Source organism: Phacochoerus africanus, chromosome 3 (genome assembly GCF_016906955.1).
Source record: "Phacochoerus africanus isolate WHEZ1 chromosome 3, ROS_Pafr_v1, whole genome shotgun sequence".
NCBI lineage: Eukaryota > Metazoa > Chordata > Mammalia > Artiodactyla > Suidae > Phacochoerus > Phacochoerus africanus.
The window spans coordinates 6,130,499-6,148,053 of record NC_062546.1 but is presented as its reverse complement, the minus strand read 5'-3'; the positions used below and the strand labels follow the sequence as shown (position 1 = coordinate 6,148,053).

General features: G+C 47.4%; 1 protein-coding gene across 1 annotated transcript in view; it reads left to right on the top strand.

Moving 5' to 3' along the window:
• Nucleotides 1–5,633: 5,633 nt before the first annotated feature.
• The window catches only part of CASS4 (Cas scaffold protein family member 4), a 39,716-nt gene continuing 27,794 nt past the window's right edge, over nt 5,634–17,555 (top strand). The window contains exon 1 of the mRNA XM_047770813.1: nt 5,634–6,217. Coding sequence (XP_047626769.1) covers nt 6,182–6,217 — 36 coding nt within the window. The 5' untranslated portion in view covers nt 5,634–6,181. The remainder of the gene's footprint in view (nt 6,218–17,555) is intronic.

Genomic DNA, 17,555 nt, shown 5'->3' with positions numbered 1-17,555 from the left:
TTTGGTCTGTAAAATCATTTTAAGCAGTCTTTTTTTTTTTTCTTTGCTTTTTAGGGCTGCACCTGCAGCATATGGAAGTTCCCAGGCTGGGTCAAATCGGAGGTGCAGCCACTGGCCTACACCACAGCTCACAGCTACGCTGGATCCTTAACCCACTGACCGAGGCCAGGCATCAGATCCTCATCCTCATAGATCCTAGTCAGGTTCATTAACCGTTAAGCCATAAAGGGAGCACCCCAAGCATTCTTAACATGTTAAGTCACAGCATTTTAGATCTGGTTTCCAAAGAGCTGTATTTTTGGTCCCTAGTGAGTTTAAATTTATTTTGTGTCCTGATTCGCCGGTATTTGAGCATGGCCATCTGAGGGTGCTGCTTTTAAGACTCAAAGAGACCCGCTGAACAGGAACAGGGATAACCAGTTCTATCCAAAACATTACCAACCCAAACTAGTCACTTCTTCCAGCTTTTGCTTTCAGTCTAAGAAACTGTAGAGCAGAGATTTAACGTTTTTGCCTGAAATGACCACACTTCACTCCTGGTTCAAGTTCCATGGGACCTTTTTAATTGCTTATGAATTGAAGTCATAATGCCCACTTTTTCCAGCTTTTGGAATAGCCTCAATATTGGATCTGTAGTTTCAGTACTTCTGTTTACAGGATCAAGGTGCTGCTGTGTGTTTCCAAAATACACTTCTTTTACAATTTTTTTTCCTTTTAAAAATCACATAAATGTTTCAAACTGGTGTGAGTACCAGGGATATTACTTGGACTTGGTTCCCTCACATCTTTAATTATACCAGCTGCACCCTGACATCACATCAGATGGGGAGTGATAATCCCTCAGGATGAAAACTTAGAACTGCTGGGTTTTTCTTTTAATTGTCTTTTTAGGGCCGCACCCTTGGCATATGGAGGTTCCAGGCTGCGGATCTAATGAGAGCTGTAGCTGCCGGCCTACTTACACCACAGCCACAGCAATGCGGGATCCAAGCCACATTTTCGACCTATACCACGGCTCACGGCTACACCAGATCCTTGACCCGCTGAGCGAGGCCAGGGATCGAACCTCTGTCCTCATGGATAGTTGGGTTTGTCACCACTGAGCCACGACAGGAACTCCTGCTAACGTTACTTTTTAAAATATATGTGATTTCTAAAATAAACATTTTGTATATAATGATGATTTAAAGCTATTTTTTGTTTGTTTGTCTTTGGAGCTTGCCTTGAATGTTTTTGTATTTGAACATAAGCTTTCAAGCAGCAGTTATGACTTTGGGCTGATGACTTTTCACACTGCTGCTTTAGTGCTTTGTTCTAGAAGCTAAATTTTTGTAGTTTAATCATCCTTAGCTGTGTGTCTTTGCTCTTCTCTATGAATTTTAAGTATAATTCCTTTTTTTTGGGGGGGGGGGGGTCTTTTTAAATTTAGGGCCACACCTGAGGCATATGTCACTTTCCCAGCCTGGGGTCCTACACCACAGCCACAGCAATGCCAGATTCTTAACCCACTGAGTGAGGCCAGGGATTGAACCTGCATCCTCATGGATATTAGTTGGGTATGTTTTTGCTGAGCCACAGCAGGGACTCCTATGATTCCATTTTTTAGGTCATTCAGAGAAATATACCTTTTGCCTTAAGGTAGGCTTTGGTTTCCCTTAGGAAAGGAGATGTTGGGAGAGCAAGTCTCAGTTAAGGCAAGTCATTTCTCTCCTGGGCTGTTGCTTCCCTTCCTGTGATTAAAGAGCTTAATCAAAATCATCCCCAACATTCATGTCCATCAGTGAAGCTCCTTTTTAAAAAACACATCGTAAACAGAATTGGGAGGTCCCATCGTGGCTCAGTGGAAACGAATCCAACTAGGAACCATGAGGCTGTGGGTTCCATCCATGGCCTTGCTCAGTGGGTTAAGGATCCGGTGTTGCTGTGAGCTGTGGTATAGGTCACAGATGCAGCGTGGATCCTGCGTTGCTGTGGCTGTGATGTAGGCCGGCAGCTGTAGCTCCGATTAGACCCCTAGCCTGGGAATCGCCATATGCCACAGGTGCAGCCCTAACAAAAAAAAAAAAAATGTTTAAAAAAATAAACAATCAGCGCTGGGTGACAACTTCTACTTCTGAAAAAACAGCAGGCCATGTAGTCAGAACCCTTTCAGCACACTCCTGGTTAGAATTTGTTTTTCATCACTAGGTAGATAGCTGAGCTAGGAAGAAAGTGGGTTCCTGAGGCAAACCCCACCGAAGAGCACAAATCCAGAGGATTAACAGTGATGGGGCTGCCGGTTGCACCAAGGACGTTTGTCAGTCCCTTGTAACCGAAAGATGTCTGAGCCTTCGAAGGGCGGGAACTTTGATGAAGACCCAGAACCCAAAAGGTGCCCACTCCCCTCCGCAAAAGGATGAACTTGGCAAAAACGCCGCCTCAGAAAGAGCTTCCCTACCCCTACAGCCGCTGGCTTAGATGTGCAGGGAAGGTTCCGGGGTGTTGGCACAGGGGAGGGTTTTCAAGAATCCCGTCTACGAGCTGTGTCCCCCGAGCAAGCCTGGAGCCGGTCACACCACCTGTGTGGTTTGGAGAAAAGCAAACAGAATCGAAAGCAACTCCAGGTGGTAGAGGCCACGCGTGCCAGACAGGCTGCTCTGATTCCTTTTCCCTTTTAACCTTGGGATCCAAATGCAGGCTGTTAAGCTGAATTATCACTAATTATAGCAGCTGGAGAAGCCCAGTCCTCCATGAATTATCCCTTCCTTCGGGTATGAAGATGAATTTGTTGACAATCTATGAAATTCTGCTTTGACCAAAGGAGCTATTTTGTTACCTTTGTGAGGTTAAAGTCTGCCAGATAATCAGATGATTTTACAGCAGCTCAGTCTGAAGTTTCTGCGAGGCCGTTTGTGTTTTGATCATTCTGGGTCTGGAGTTTGGTTGGACTTTCTATAAGTCCGGTATCGAGGGCCCAGGGACCAAGTACTACCACCCAAGGAGCTGGATGGCTGAAAGTCCACGTGAAAACAGCGGGAAATACCCAAACCTGTTCAGTACGCAAAAGCAGCCTGCCTTGCTGCATATTTCCTGGGAGCTGTGGAAGTGTTCAGACTCCCTAGGTTCTGAAAAGACAATTCAAACTACTGTTCTCAGCGACACCTTGGTCAAGGGAGGGAAGTTACCTTATTAGAGGCTCCCTGACCTGGTTCTCTTGAATTCTGGCAGTTTCAACTTTCCGTCTGCGGAATGTTGCGAAAACCAACCACTGAGTTTCCTAGAATATCAGCTCTCGCAATATCTGTGCACGTAGGAGACTCGTTGCCTGAAGATGTTAACATGAATAGACTGCAGCAAGACGCCCACAGCCTTCATTCAGAAAAATCATGGTGGGATCAGATAGGAAACGGGAAAGTCAAGCCCCTCATTCACGAACTCTGCACTAAATACCTTTGTAGGACCTAGTGTTTAATTTCAGGGCCAAATCCTATTACCTTTGTCTTGTTTTTGGTTAGATTGCTTTTCCTTAATAAGGACATGCAAATGACAGCATTCTAATCTGCATGGGGCCTTCGAGGTCAGCCCTTCGGCACTGCCATGGACCCCTGGAGTTTGCCAAGGTGGTAGGAACCATCCAAACAAGTTGGCGTGAAGTCTGTCCGTTGTCTTTTTTCTTTTTTGGCCACCTCGTGGCATAGGGAGTTCCCAGGCCGGGGATCAGATCTGAGCTGCAGCTTTGACCTACACTACAGCTGCGGCAACGCCAGATCCTTAACCCACTGTGCCAGGCTGGGGATTGAACCTGCATCCCAGTGCTCCAGAGACGCCACTAATCCTTTGCACCACAGTGGGATCTGTCTGTTGTCTTTTCCAAGAGACTTGGGCTCAGATTCTGTCTCTGTTCATCACGGTGTGACCTTGAGCAAGTTTGTCCATCCTTCTTCTTTTGTCTCACATGTATACAAAGGTCAATAATAGAAGAGAAACAATGGTTGCCAGAGTGGGGGGGAGGGGACAAGAAGTGACTGCTGATGGGCACAGGGTTTCAACTTGGGGTGATGAAAACGTTCTAGAATTAGTGGTGATGGTTGCACAACTCTGAATGTACTAAAAAAAAAAATACTGAATCCTGCTCTTGAAAAGGGTAGATTTTGTGGTATGTGAATTATATGTGGAGCTGCAGCTGCTGCCTGCCTACGCCACAGCAATGCCAGATCCAGACCCGAGCTGCGTCTGCAACCTACATCACAGCTCACGGCAACACCAGATCCTTAACCCACTGAGCAAGGCCAGGGATCAAACCCACATCATGGATACTAGTTGGGTTCGTCAACCACTGAGCCATGATGGGAACTCCCTAAAGCTGTTATTTTTTTTAAATTCAATCCCCACAGTACGGTGCAATGAATCCCATGGACCCATCACTCAGACTCCCCAATTTTCGACCCATGCCCAAAATTGTTCTACCTATGTACCTCTATCCTCTTCCACCTTGAATTATTTTAAAGTGAATCTCAGATTTTGCCTGTAAGTATTTCAGTATACATTTCTTAGAAATAAGGACTTTTTAAAACACAATCCTAACATCATTACATCTCAAAGCATATATGGAAACATCGAACTTTGGTTTAGTAGATGCCAACTAAGGAAACCTGAACTTGAGCCTTGCCTCGCCAGTGCTTGCGTCTTCCTCATCTGAGGTGCTACGTGGCCCGTGGCCGCCGACACCGAGGAGCTGGCAGAGCCAGGAGAAAGCAGGAGCAAAGAGGTGCACCCAAGAGAAACGTCCAGATTCACAGATCACCTGCCATTTTGCCGTGGCCTTTGCCTCATAAATAATCACCACTGGTTATAGGCATTGCAGTAGTACTGTTGTAATGATTTGTCTCATCTGTAAAGACTAACAGGATACAATACTCCTAGTCCCAGCCTATGTTGAGCTGCCCTGCTTCTCACACCTCGCCTTCCTCGCGAAGCCTTCCGTAAGTAACTCCCCTCCTCCCGTCTCTCTTTGCATCTCTGGCTCTCCACCTTGCCCTTGTTGCTAAATCAGTTTGTGATCATTCTGTGGCATCCTTGTGGCTCCCATTATCTTGCCTCTACATGTCAATTACATGAGCCCAGACGTTGACGTCCAACAATAATGGGAATTTAAAATCAGTCCGCTATTTCCATCCATAAATCCTTCCTGGTGCCCAGACTTGCGGGGACCAAGCCAGGGACAACCAGCAAGCAAGACAGTACGTGTCGTCATTGCAGGAAGGGAGAAATGGGAGAGACAGCTCGTTAGAGGTGGAGGTTGAGCCAGGCTCAGAAAGACGGGTACCAGTTTGTTACATGAAATAAAAAAGCAGACGTGCCTAGAGGACCCTGTAGGTCCTCGCTGGGTGTTTGGTGTGAGTGCAGAGAACGTGGAAAGAGCAGGTCCTGCTCATCTGCAGGAGCTAGTGCTGTGGTTTCGAGTACAGGCGGTGGGTGGGTTGATGCGATTGGATAATGTGATGATCCATGTTCAGCGTAGCGCTGGTGCGGAGCCAGCACTCAGAAAATGCTCACGTTAAGCTTTGTGAGCAAAGACCCGGGGTTTGCGTGGGGGACAGCGCGGGGCCGGGGGGTCAGGGGAGTGTGATCCTGATGGGGAAAAATGCGGGACAACGTCTCCTGGGCAACCCCTGACTTGTTTTCTCTGTGTCGCGGGGCAAGTTCTAGGGAGCAGGAAAGAAGCAGCACGGACCCGTCATCAGAGATATGGCCCGGCAGCCTCTACCCAAGAAAATGAGCTGGGTCTGTCTGGTGGGGCTTGTTCCACGACATTCGCCGGAGGAGGATGCCCTGCCTTCACACACTCAGCTTCAAAGAAGGAACTTCACCCTATAAAGCAGAAGACTTGTTTTTTTTTTTTTCCTTTTGCGGTTTCTGGTAGCAAATGTGTGACCGTCTCTGCTTATAGACGTCAGGCAATGAGGAGTGAGTGTGGCTTGGATCCCTGCTCTCCCCTCCTTCACCCCTTTCCTTCTCTTCTAGTCCTTTCCAGAAAGTTCGCCAGCTGGGAGAATCATTTTGACAGTTTCCTGTGCTGTCAGATAGCTCCATAGAACTCCGTTTCTGAGAACCAGCCAGAGGCATGCAGTGACATTGCGCAACCGCCTCTAAGCGGAGCTTATCACCCGTGGGGCTCCAAGGCGCGGCTCACACCAGCAGCATGAAAGGAGCAGGCGGCCCAGACGGAGCGCCCAAGGTGAGTGGCAGGGCCGTCGGAACCACCTGCGTTGGTTAAGGGCCGAGGCCCGTTGCCGTGCTGAGATTCCGACAAGGTCAGGAGCATACCGGTTGCATGTGAGTTCCAGAGGGGAGAGGTTCATGCGTGTTTAAGTGCAGAAGATAAATGGGCTTTAAAGCTCTTACCCAGTTTGACTCAGAGGTGGATGGAAATGACTTTCTAGCAAAAACCAGCTTAGGGGGTTGATCACACAACCAAGCCATCCCTCTGTGTCTGTTCATCAGCTGACAAACTCAAACGGGAGCTGGACCCGGGTCTCTGCCCCAGCCCTGAGGCCACAGGGGGCCTCATCAAGCTGTTTGCACCTCAACTTCTGTGTTCACATGTTTGCGGGCTGCTAAACAAACTGCCTGGACATAGGGACAAGGAGGTCAAGGTTATTTTGCTACATCTTTTTAAATTTTTAAGTAGAACTGGAAAAAGAACTGAAAACAGTTATGAAATGGGGAGCCTGTTTATATGAATTAAATGTGTTATTTATTATTCCAACAATCATAATAGGAGCCACTGGTGGAATGTATGGCTGAACAACGCACGGCAGTCTCTCTTAGGTAGATGGTGTGTAAATAGCCTAACGACCCTTGAATTCTGTACCCAGCTATTTTCTTTGAAAACTTTTAAACCATTGGGAAAATGGGGAAAAAATGAATTCCATCAACCTGCGCATATCTTTTACCGACATTCACCGATCCCTGGCATTTTGTCACATTCGTGTGTATCTATTTGTGTATATTTAGACATAGGCTACATTCGCATTTTCCAAAAACCCAAAAATATCCTCTTTCGCTTTGGGGGCAGTCTTTACTTCGTGATGTGTTTGTCTGTGGTTTGTTTGCGGTTCCAGCCCGGAATTCACTCCAGGGCCGCACGTATCGTGTGTTGGGTCTCTGTCACCCCTGGTCTAGAACAGCCGCTCCTTCTGCTTCATGACGCTGACCTTCTCTATGCCCATCCAGTTTTTAATTTAACTTTCGTTTTGAATTGGAGTCTAGTGGATGTACATGTGTTTCAAGTGTACAGCAAAGGGGATCAGTTACAGTTCTTTTTGTGATTCGGATTTCTTTTTATGTATGTGCCGTGTAACCTGTATCTGATGCTCACGGCAGCACCCCTGAAAGTCAGTCATCAATAGTATGCAGATAATTCCCGCCAACCCTTACTGACTGTCCATCTGCCAGGCCCTGTGTTGTGTGGGCCATTTGCATTTTCTCATTTCTCTGGATGTCTCCCTGAGCAGATGTGCTACTCGGAGCCCGACTTTATAGATGAGGAAAGCAGATCTCGTGGGTCGTTCGCTAGCGAGTGGAAGGCCAGAGGTTACACCCAGGCAGACTGCCCAGGGCCCCAGCTCTAAACCACTCAGTCCATGCTGACCCTTAGGTCAGCAGTCAGCATCTTTTCATCAAGAGCTAGACAGGATTTTAAGCTTTGTGACCCAGCTATAATCTCTGGTGCATATTTTTTGTTTTCGTAGTCTTTTAAAATATAAAATCTTGCCTCACTCTAGGAGGGGTCATGCGGGTTGGGTCCGCAGGCCATAGTGTGGCAACCTCGACCTAGGCAGTGACGTCCCAGCTCCCACTGATGCCCTGCCCAGTAAGGGCAGCAGCAGGCCAGGAAACCAAGTCTTCACCCCAAGTCCAAGGGCAGCCAGGTCCCGATTTCTTGGGCATCCCTGCGGAACTGCCAGCACACATAGAAGGTACTATGCGTTTTTTTAAAGGTTTTACGGGAACAGGGGCAGTAGCTGAACAGGCTGAGCTTCTGTCTTTCATAATGAGCAGGACGGATTGGCGCTCCATCCGTTTTAGCAACATTGATCGACCGCTTTGTCTTCAATGCTTTTGATTAAATGGTAACACAGGCTTAAGGGGCTCACACCATGTGCGTGGCTCTCAGCTTTCGTGCATTTGACTTGAAAGCAACCCTGACTTTCATTCAGGGGCACCAGACGCCTTTCGTGCCCCAGGGTCAACCTGTGTACAGGCGTGAACAGCAGCCGCCCTCCCAGGCTGTGCCCCACGGTTGCTGCTTGACAACCAACCAAGGGCTCCTTGTCTGTAGAATTTCATCTTTGTGCACAGCGGGGTCTGTGTCATTGCCTGACTTTGTGTTAGGTTTTCCCTAAGCGCCTGATAAAATGAATAGAAAACTCTTCTAAACCACGATGATTTTAGAGCTAAGAAATGGCCTCAGACAGTGCAGCTCAACAAAGGTAGAGGCTGTTCACGTGGCCGAGGTAGTAAATCCCACTTCTCCCTTGCCTGCTGAGTGGACTGTAGCTGAGCGACTCCATGTTCTACTCGATTCCAGAAATGCCCTAGGAGGTCCCATGGTGGCCCGGCAGAAACAAATCTGACTGGGAACTGTGAGGTTGTGGGTTCGATCCCTGGCCTCACTCAGTGGGTTAAGGATCTGGCGTTGCCGTGAGCTGGTGGTGGAGGTCACAGACGCGGCTCAGATCTGGTGTTGCTGTGGCTGTGGTGTAGACCGACAGCTGTAGGTAGCTCTGATTCAACCTCTAGCCTGGGAACCGCCATATGCTGTGGGTGCAGCCCTAAAAAGCAAATGAAATAAAATAAAATAAGGTCTAAGAGACAAGGTGAATAAGTGGTTTTATTACATGTAAGCCCTTGCTTTGGATTTTTGGTAGTTTCAAAAGCACCTTCTTTTTGAAAATGGGGACTGCATGTCCTTTAGAGTGATTCAGTCCCATTCGTTGCAAATTGTGTTTCCTTCTGAGCGTGTCCCCGTTCGCGGGTGCATGTCATTAGAGGTGACACTGAAAACAGCGTCTTTGTGCCAGACGTCTTTGCTTCCCTGGAGTAAATGTCCAGGAGTCAAAAGAGGAATCCTGGGTCAAAGCAGCGTGGTATTTATTTTCCATCACTTTCTGAGAATTTCTGAAATTTGAAAACCTACTTTGCGATTTACACTTCCTCTCTTTCATGAGTAGGGCTGCAAGTTGGATGCTCACTGGTTTTCTGAGGGGCGTTTTCAAACGGATGTCTTTATCATGTTCCTAAAGCATGGGTGGTCCAGGGAAAGGATCAAAATAATATTTATGTTTTAAGAACATGTCAACGTCCTGACTCAACATTTCAGACTCAGTATCAATTAAAACGCAAACATCCTTGGGTCCTCTTCCATCTCAACTGAGTGGAGTGGTTCTCACTCCAGGAGCATCTAGACAAAGACTTAGAATTTAAAAAAAAAGAAAAAGAAAGAAAAAAAAATCACCAACCCGCCCAAGGCTGGTTTAGACACCGACAGGCTGCCTCCTGGCAAGACTCTCTTGCTCCGGTGTTTCTGGGCATCACCACCCAGCGAGGCTTCGTTTGTGAGTGGAGAGCGATTTCAGGCTCTCCTGGTACCTTTGGAAGCACCGAGGTGGTAAACGGGCATTCGGAACTCGGTCTTTGCGGAAGACGGGCGCGTGGGGTCAGGTGCAGAGAACTCGCCCTGGCCCGCTAGCCTGGCCTGAGCCCAGGCCCACCAGCTCCCCACCTCCATTCCCTTCCCTCTCCCCTGCTGTTCCCGGCCTTGGGATGCTCCTCTCTCCTGTGGCTGGGTCACTGGTCCTCCTCTCAAGCATCGCCTGACCCAGAGGCCTCTCGGGACCAGCCCATCTGAAGGGCCTCCCTCTCCGCACCCACCCCATCGCTCTCATCATCTGACTCATCCTCACTCAGCAAGAGTGGAAATGGCCTTGCATTTGTTTGTTGCGGCCTCTGAAATGTCAGCTCCACGAGGGGCAGACCTGGGCCTTCTGCAGTGCTGCCTCTCTGGTGCCTGCAGTAGCACCTGCACATGATAGGTGCTCAGTAAACACCTTGCTTGGTGTGTGAGAATGGAGGCGAGCTTACAGGGAATGCAGAAGAGCCCTTGCATTACAGCCTCGAGGACAGGAACGCTACTTCCTGTTCGCCAGATGTCTGGGAACAGAGGTCACCCCTGACTCTCAACTCTTCTAACCCCTGCCTGGCCCCAACCTGACCCGGCACTCGGCCTGGATGCTTGAGAATTGCCCACCTCCTTCTCCCGTGGTCAGATGTTGCCTGAGGTCTGAGCCTTTGCAAATGAAGGCAAGGACCTGTGGTCTCCCTCTGAACTTGTCCGGCAACTTCATCCCTTCACCTGCCTCCCCGGGCAAAAGAGGCAGACACAGCACCCGGCTGGAAATCCTTGTCTACTGTTTAGGTTTTCACCCAACACAGAGTTATTGAGCTCTGGGGGTCTGGGGCGTCAACACAGAGCTGACAGTCCAGTGGAGTCAGACAGTTAGTAAAATGAGTAAACGGTTATTGCAGGTGATGATAACTGCCGTCAGGGAAACAAAACAGGATGACTTAATAGAGGTGGTGCACAGAAAGGGTCCCTCTGGAAACCAGAATGCTGGGAAAAGCATTCCAGGCAGAGGGAACAGCAAATGCAAAGGCAGGAATGAATTCAGCAGAGCAGCGTATCCACGAAAAGGCCGGTGTTGTTGGAGCAGAGTTAACAAGAGGGGCAAGGGGTCCGAAAGGAGATCTGAGGGGAAAGCAGGGTTGGGCCTCAGGGGCCCTGTAAGAACTTTGAGGTGCATTCTAACTGCAGAGGAAGCCACCAGCCCATTTGAAGCAGGAGATGACGAGGTCTGTGCACGTTTTTAAGAGATCACGCAGGCTGCTGTGCAACACAGTTGGAAGGAGAGAGCAGAAGCAGGGAGATGAGTCAGGACAGAGCAGATGGCTTTGTTTTCCAGTTCGGATGGTACCATGCTGTCCTCAGTGGGCACGGGGAATTGTTGGCTCTGACTTCTGAAAAAAACTGTTTGGTGTTTCAGACTGTCAGGAGGTGTGAGCAGAATGAAGAGTATGTTAAGGTATAAGTGGCTTTTATGGAACTACTTGTGCTGCATATTTTTTTAAAAAAGAAACTATTTTCCACCAACTTTATTTCCATTTTCTGTTGAGACAACATCGCTTTCATTCATTCCATGCATCCTGAGCCAGACACTGTGCTCTAAGTGCTGCAGAAGACAAATGTCCAGTACCCTTTCTCAATGTTTTTTTTTTTTAATAAAGTTGCTTTTCTTTATTCTTCTTTTTTTTTTTTTCTCCTTTTGGCCACCCCATGGCACATGGAGTTCCCAGAGTGCAGCTGTGGTAATGCCAGATCCTTAACCTACTGTGCTGGGCTGGGTATTGAATCTGCATCCCAGGGCTCCAGAGACATTGCCAATCTCATTGCACCACAGTGGGAACTCTCCCTTTCTCAATATTTACTAAGATGTCATCAGTGGCATAAGTCCGTCACATTCTGTTATTCTTGCCCCTGTTTGATAACCTTTATTCTCATATCATTGTATTTGCTATAGAGCTCACTTTAAAAAAAAAAAAAAAAAAAAAAAAAAAAAGCAAAACAGCACATCACCACTTACCCCTGAAGAGACTATTCAAAGGAAAGTGGCCTCATGATAATGGAATGGGGAAGCTATAGAAACATGGTGTGGTCATTTTGGAACTGTGATGACTAAGGGAGGAAATGACAAGGGCCTGGAGGGGAAATAACTTCAAAGGAGGAAGGTGGGGAGGCTGGTAACAAAAAAAAAAAAAAAAAGATGTCGCTACAAGTGATATTCGAATACTCCAACATGAGTTGCAAAATGGGGAAATGACTATTTTAGGAGCCATTTCCCAATGCGTGGCTCTTACACCGTTCGTTGACTGGCGTGCCCACAGCAAGGACAGAATCAGTGCCCAGCACACAGAGTGCGCCCCGGACCACATCTCCCGCTTCTCTGCTTGGAGGCTTCGGAGGCTCTTAAAATGCCTCCAGGAACTGTCATTCGTGGGCGAGTCGGGGCTACTCATCTGCCCAGTCACTCTAGAGAGCAGTTCTCCAAGCGGTTATAAGTTCCTGGATCTCTTGTTCTTTTTCTTTAAACTATTGCTCCTTGAATCAAGAGCGGGTTTTGTGTGTTACACGTGTTACAAGCAGCCTTCATTTGGGGGTTGGAGGGGCACGAACTGGGTGCGCAAGCAGTAAGGAGGATGCTTCGCCCTTGGAAGCCTTGGCCGTCGAGTTTGACCAAAAGTAAATGGTCCTTGTGGCGTGTCTGCTTTGGTTCAGAATTTAAACTCTCAGGAGGTTGAGAGGGCAAGAGAGTCAATTACTAATAGCGAGAACTGTCAAGTTGCTTTTGTCTTTTTACACTGATGTTTCCCAAAGTGAGGGGTCCACGGCCTTCAGGAAATCAACAGGAACAATTAACAGGAGCTTCCTGGTGGTGTCTTATGCAAGGCTGCAGTGGGTTTATCTGTGGCCCATTACTGACAACAAAATGAATAAGCCCAGTGAACAGGAACCACCAATAGAACAAGAGAAGAGCTTGAGGAACAGGTGGTTCGTTGCTTTCCTAACACCCCTAAAATGACCCAAGGAAATGGAGAATTTGGTAAACAAGCATGAACCTTCACTCGTTGCTCTGGATCCATGAGACAGGGTGGACCAGCTTTGAATTCTTCCTGATCAAATGGAAACTCACACCTTGCAGGGACTGTGACCTCTTTCCCATAGGATGATTTTAGGTACGACACACAGAATATATTTTTTTTATGTTAGCTATGTATTTTAACATATGTATGGAGTTCCCGGAGTTCCCATCGTGGTGCAGGGGTTGACGAATTCGACTAGGAACCATGAGATTGCAGGTTCAATCCCTGGCCTCGCTCAGTGGGTTAAGGATCCAGTGTTACTGTGAGCTGTGGTGTAGGTCGCAGACTCGGCTCGGATCCCGCGTTGCTGTGGCTCTGGTGTAGGCCGGTGGCTACAGCTCCAATTCTATCCCTAGCCTGGGAACCTCCATATGCTGCGGAAGTAGCCCTAGAAAAGGCAAAAAGACAAAAAAAAAATTGTGTGTGTGTGTGTGTGTGTGTGGAGTTCCCATCTCGGCTTAGTGGTGAGGAGCCTGACTAGCATCCATAAGGATGTGGGTTCGATCCCTGGCCTTGCTCAGTGGGTTAAGGATCCAACATTGCCGTGAGCTGTGGTGTAGGCCGGCAGCTGCAGCTCTGATTCAACCCCTAGCCTGGGAACCTCCATATGCCTCGGGTGCAGCCCTAATGAAAAATAATAATAGTAACATATGTATATATGCATTGGAAAAAATTAAAACTAATCAACAACTTGTAATTTCGCAGGTCATATTGCTTAGGGAGAGTGATTTCTTTTTAATTGGCTTAATTCAACATTTTACTTTAAATTAAGAAGTACAGACATGGATGCAACAGGAAGTGTGCAGTTAAGAGAAACACAGAGTTTAAGAAACACAGTCTTAGACGAAGCTTTCTCCTAACTGGCATTGGTGTAATTGCTTATGACCAATCACAGGACACGAAACACCTTCTTTCATCTCCATGCCTCTTGCCCCTTTTACCCTTCAAAACAAGAGAAAAGGAAGGAAAAGATGAGAAAGGGAAGGATCCCATCTGTCATTTTCTTTAATCCCTGGGATGGTTTCCATGAAGTAGATAAAAACAAGAAAAGAAACCACGCAAAATGCAGGGGTTGGAGTTCCTGCTGTGGTACAGTGGGTTAAGAATCCAACTGCAGCATCTCGGGTCCCTGCAGAGACAAGGGTTTGATCCCCAGCGTGGTGCAGTGGGTTAAAGGATTGAGTGTGGCTGCAGCTGCAGCTCGAATTCAGTCCCTGACCCCGGAACTCCCATGTGGCGCAGGTGCGACCATTAAAAAAAAAAAAAAAAAAAAAAGCAAGGGTTGCAGCCAGGTGGGAACCTGCACTTTCAGATGCGGATCCTGAGGCCCTGGGAAGTTCTCAATTACTTGCCCTACTTCCTCCGTGAATTTTTCACAAGAGGGGGCTCAGTGAATCCTCAGCCACTTACCTTACCCCAACCTTGCTCTCAGCTCTTTTTCCTCAAAGCAGGTATCTTAAGTATTCCGGAACTTATCTAGGAAGGAATGAACTTGGAGTTGGGGGACAGGTGAATAAATATGCTGGGTCCGTAAGGCCCTATACGTTCCAGAATACAGCGTAGTGTAACACAGACCTGTCTTGGGCCACATCCAAAAAAGTTCAGTTACTTAGAAGACCAAGGAGATCTTCCTTGTTGCATCGTTTCAACCCTGAGCTTAGACCCAGGCAGCCTGGTTCACCTTGTTCCCCCCACAGGACATGTTGTCAGACATACAGTAAGTGCTTAATAAATAAATGTTGAATCCTTGAAGTATGAAAAGTGCATTTTAGCAAGATCCCCGTGAATAAGGAAAGAACATTCAAACAACTCGATCCAGGTAAGACCCAAATGTGGGAGTTTCCATTGTGGCTCAGCGGGTTAAGAACTCGACTAACATTCATGAGGATGCAGGTTCGATCCCTGGCCTCACTCAGTGGGTTAAGGATCTGGCATTGCCGTGCACTGCCATGTAGGTCACAGATGCAGCTTGGATCTGGCGTTGCTGTGGCTGTGACAGTAGGCCAGCAGCTGTAGTTCCAATTCGACCTCCAGCCTGGGAACTTCCACATGCTTATTCAGGCATCCGGGGAGAAAATGTTTCATTTCCATTGGGTAGCTTGGAATTTTTTTCTGGTCACAACCTCTTCCTCAAAGTCTCATTAGAAAGTAGGCAGTGCCTTCTGTGGCTACAGAGTTCCTGTAACGAGAGGCCTTTTCATCTGAACCACTGGCAGGATTCAAAGCTGGAGGGACCAGAGTCGGCGTTGTCATGGAGAAATCCGTGACACTTTGGGCGTGTGTGTAGGCAATGCCATTGCCAGATCCTTTTTGGAGGCATTGGGGAAACAAGGACTGGCTCTTTTATGGAGGTTATTCTTGTGCTCTCACATCCCGTCTCATTTCCAAGTTCACCAGGCTTATTCACATCCCCAGAGCCCATAGCGAAGCCCACCACTGGCTGTTTGCATTCAGATGGAGGGTGGGGAAGGGCCCTAAACCTTCCCACCCCTGGCGGTGCGTGTCCGCCCAGATCTGCTGGCGGGACAGCTGCAGAAAGAGCACTGTCCAGACACAACAAATGTTTCAGACCCAAACCTCCCGACGTTCCAGCACCAATTGCTAGAGAAGGATCTCCCTTCCAGTTTCTGCCAGTGTTTCCCAGGATATGGACTAATTGCCTTTAAAAGTAATTTCTTTGAAGGATCCAAATGGAGGTGAGTGTGAGGGTCCGCCTTTCTCTTTTCCGGCCTCTGTTTCCTGCAACTGTCCCATTGCTTAGGACTCAGAGGTGACCATGTAAAGGGGTCCATGGCTTGTTATTTTGGTTTTTTTCCCGCAAAGATAAGGAAGGTAATGACTCTTCCACCAATGGAAATTACTGGCAGTTGTCTTACGTCCCAAGTTTTGAAACAAAAAAGAGAGGAATCATATTTTGTTTAGAAAGTTATAGTCTATCCAGTTAAGTTTTTGTTTTTTTTTTAAAGCATGCATGTGCCTTTAAGTATACAAATAATCAGCAAAAGGAAGTTTCAGTATCTCAGTTAGATGACTTCAGATCACTTTCTATACCTTCTGGAGCCTTCAGTCTAGGACTTTTCAGTTTTTTTCAAAAGCAGAACTGAAGCTGAAACTCAGTTCTTTTCCAAGCCTATCTGGCAAATTCAATATTAACCACAAGAAAAACAGCAGTTTTGCCCCAGCATCTTTCATTTAACTACTTTGCTAAGGTTTTTTTTTAGCACAGCTCCAAGAGAAACAACTCTTTTTGATGTTGTGGGGTGGTGCAAGAAATTACTTAGCTGTCACCTCATCAAAAAAAAAAAAAAATCCAAATATTTCTAAGAAGGAGAGGCAGCTCGTTGCAGCCATCTCGAGTTCTGCAGGAGGGTACACTATTTCTCTCACCATGTTGGGCCTGACACTTTAGAAGGAATAGCATAGTTGCACATCTCAGGGCAAGCTCTGCTTGTGAAATAGACCCCGTTGCTATTTTCAGAGCTCTCAGTTCCCTCGACTTGTGGATTTTGACTTTTCTCTGTAAATAAAGCTAGGGAAAGCTCCTGAAATTTCACGGGAGGAAAGAAAAGTCAAGATCACTTAGAGAAAGAGAAAGGGGCGGTGGCCTGATGGCCTGCAGACCTCACGCTCTGAGTCCCCAGGGAAGGAAAGTAGCAAGGGATTCTCCTCAGGCCTTCCTTCAGGGTCCTGCACCTGCTCGTCCTGACTTCTAGTCTTGGGGACCATCCCGTCTGGCCCAGGTGTTTGTGCCCACAATCCATGTCATTTTGTGCCCAGCCAAAGGGGGGGAAGTGGTGGTGGCCAAAGGGCAGCAAGCCTCCCCCATTTGCCTGGGGACTCATTTGATGCCTAACTTGCCCAAGGCTGGGCCAGAAAAACCCTTAAAGCTTGTTCAGGCCTAAACTTCTGTGATTCTTAACACACCTGCGGCTAGACCCTGTTTTATTTAAGAGGTGGGTTTTTGTTACCTTCTCTGGGTGTTTTTATGCTGCAGCCCTGCTCTCAAGGATCTGGGGCCAGAGAACCACACACACAGTCATCTGATTCTCAGCAACTGTCCAGGCACTTTCCAGCATCTTCCGTGCTGTAACTGGTCCTCGGATAGATGGGCAGTGTGACTTGCAATGACAGTGTCAGTTATCCTGGAAGTTCAAGAAGGGTTTCTCCAGATGCTTTTGTGTGGCAAAATGTTTGGGGCCGAGATTAAGACTGACTTGGTCAAGGTTCCTGTCTATCAAATCTGGGAGTAGAACAGGCTTCAATGGTCATGACAAACAGGAGCTCAAGTTCACCAATGCAGAAGCCATTTTCTTCCCAAAGAAGAGCATCCTTAACCCGATGAGCCATAAGAATCCCTTTTAAAGCCTAGATTTTTAGTATTTCCCATTGTGGCTCAGCAGGTTAAGAACTGACCAGTATCCATAAGGACTCGGGTTCAATCCCCAGCCTCACTCAGTGGGTTAAGGATCCGGCATTGCTGTGGCTGTGATGTAGGCTTGCAGCTGCAGCTGCAATTTGACCCCTAGTCTGAGAATTTTCATATGCTGCAAGTGCGACTCTAAAAAGACCAAAAAAAACAAAAAAAGACTAGATTTTTATATTGAAAAAGCAGAACATGTACACATAATTTTGGGGGGGATTTCTGTTTTGTTTGATTTTTTTGGCCACCCCACACAGCATATGAAAGTTCCTAGGCCAGGGATCGAATCCAAGCTGGGGCTGTGACCTACACTACAGCTGCAACAATGCTGGATCCTTAACCCACTGCACCACAGCAGGAACTCCCTGTAAACATGGTTTTTTAAAATTCAAACTGT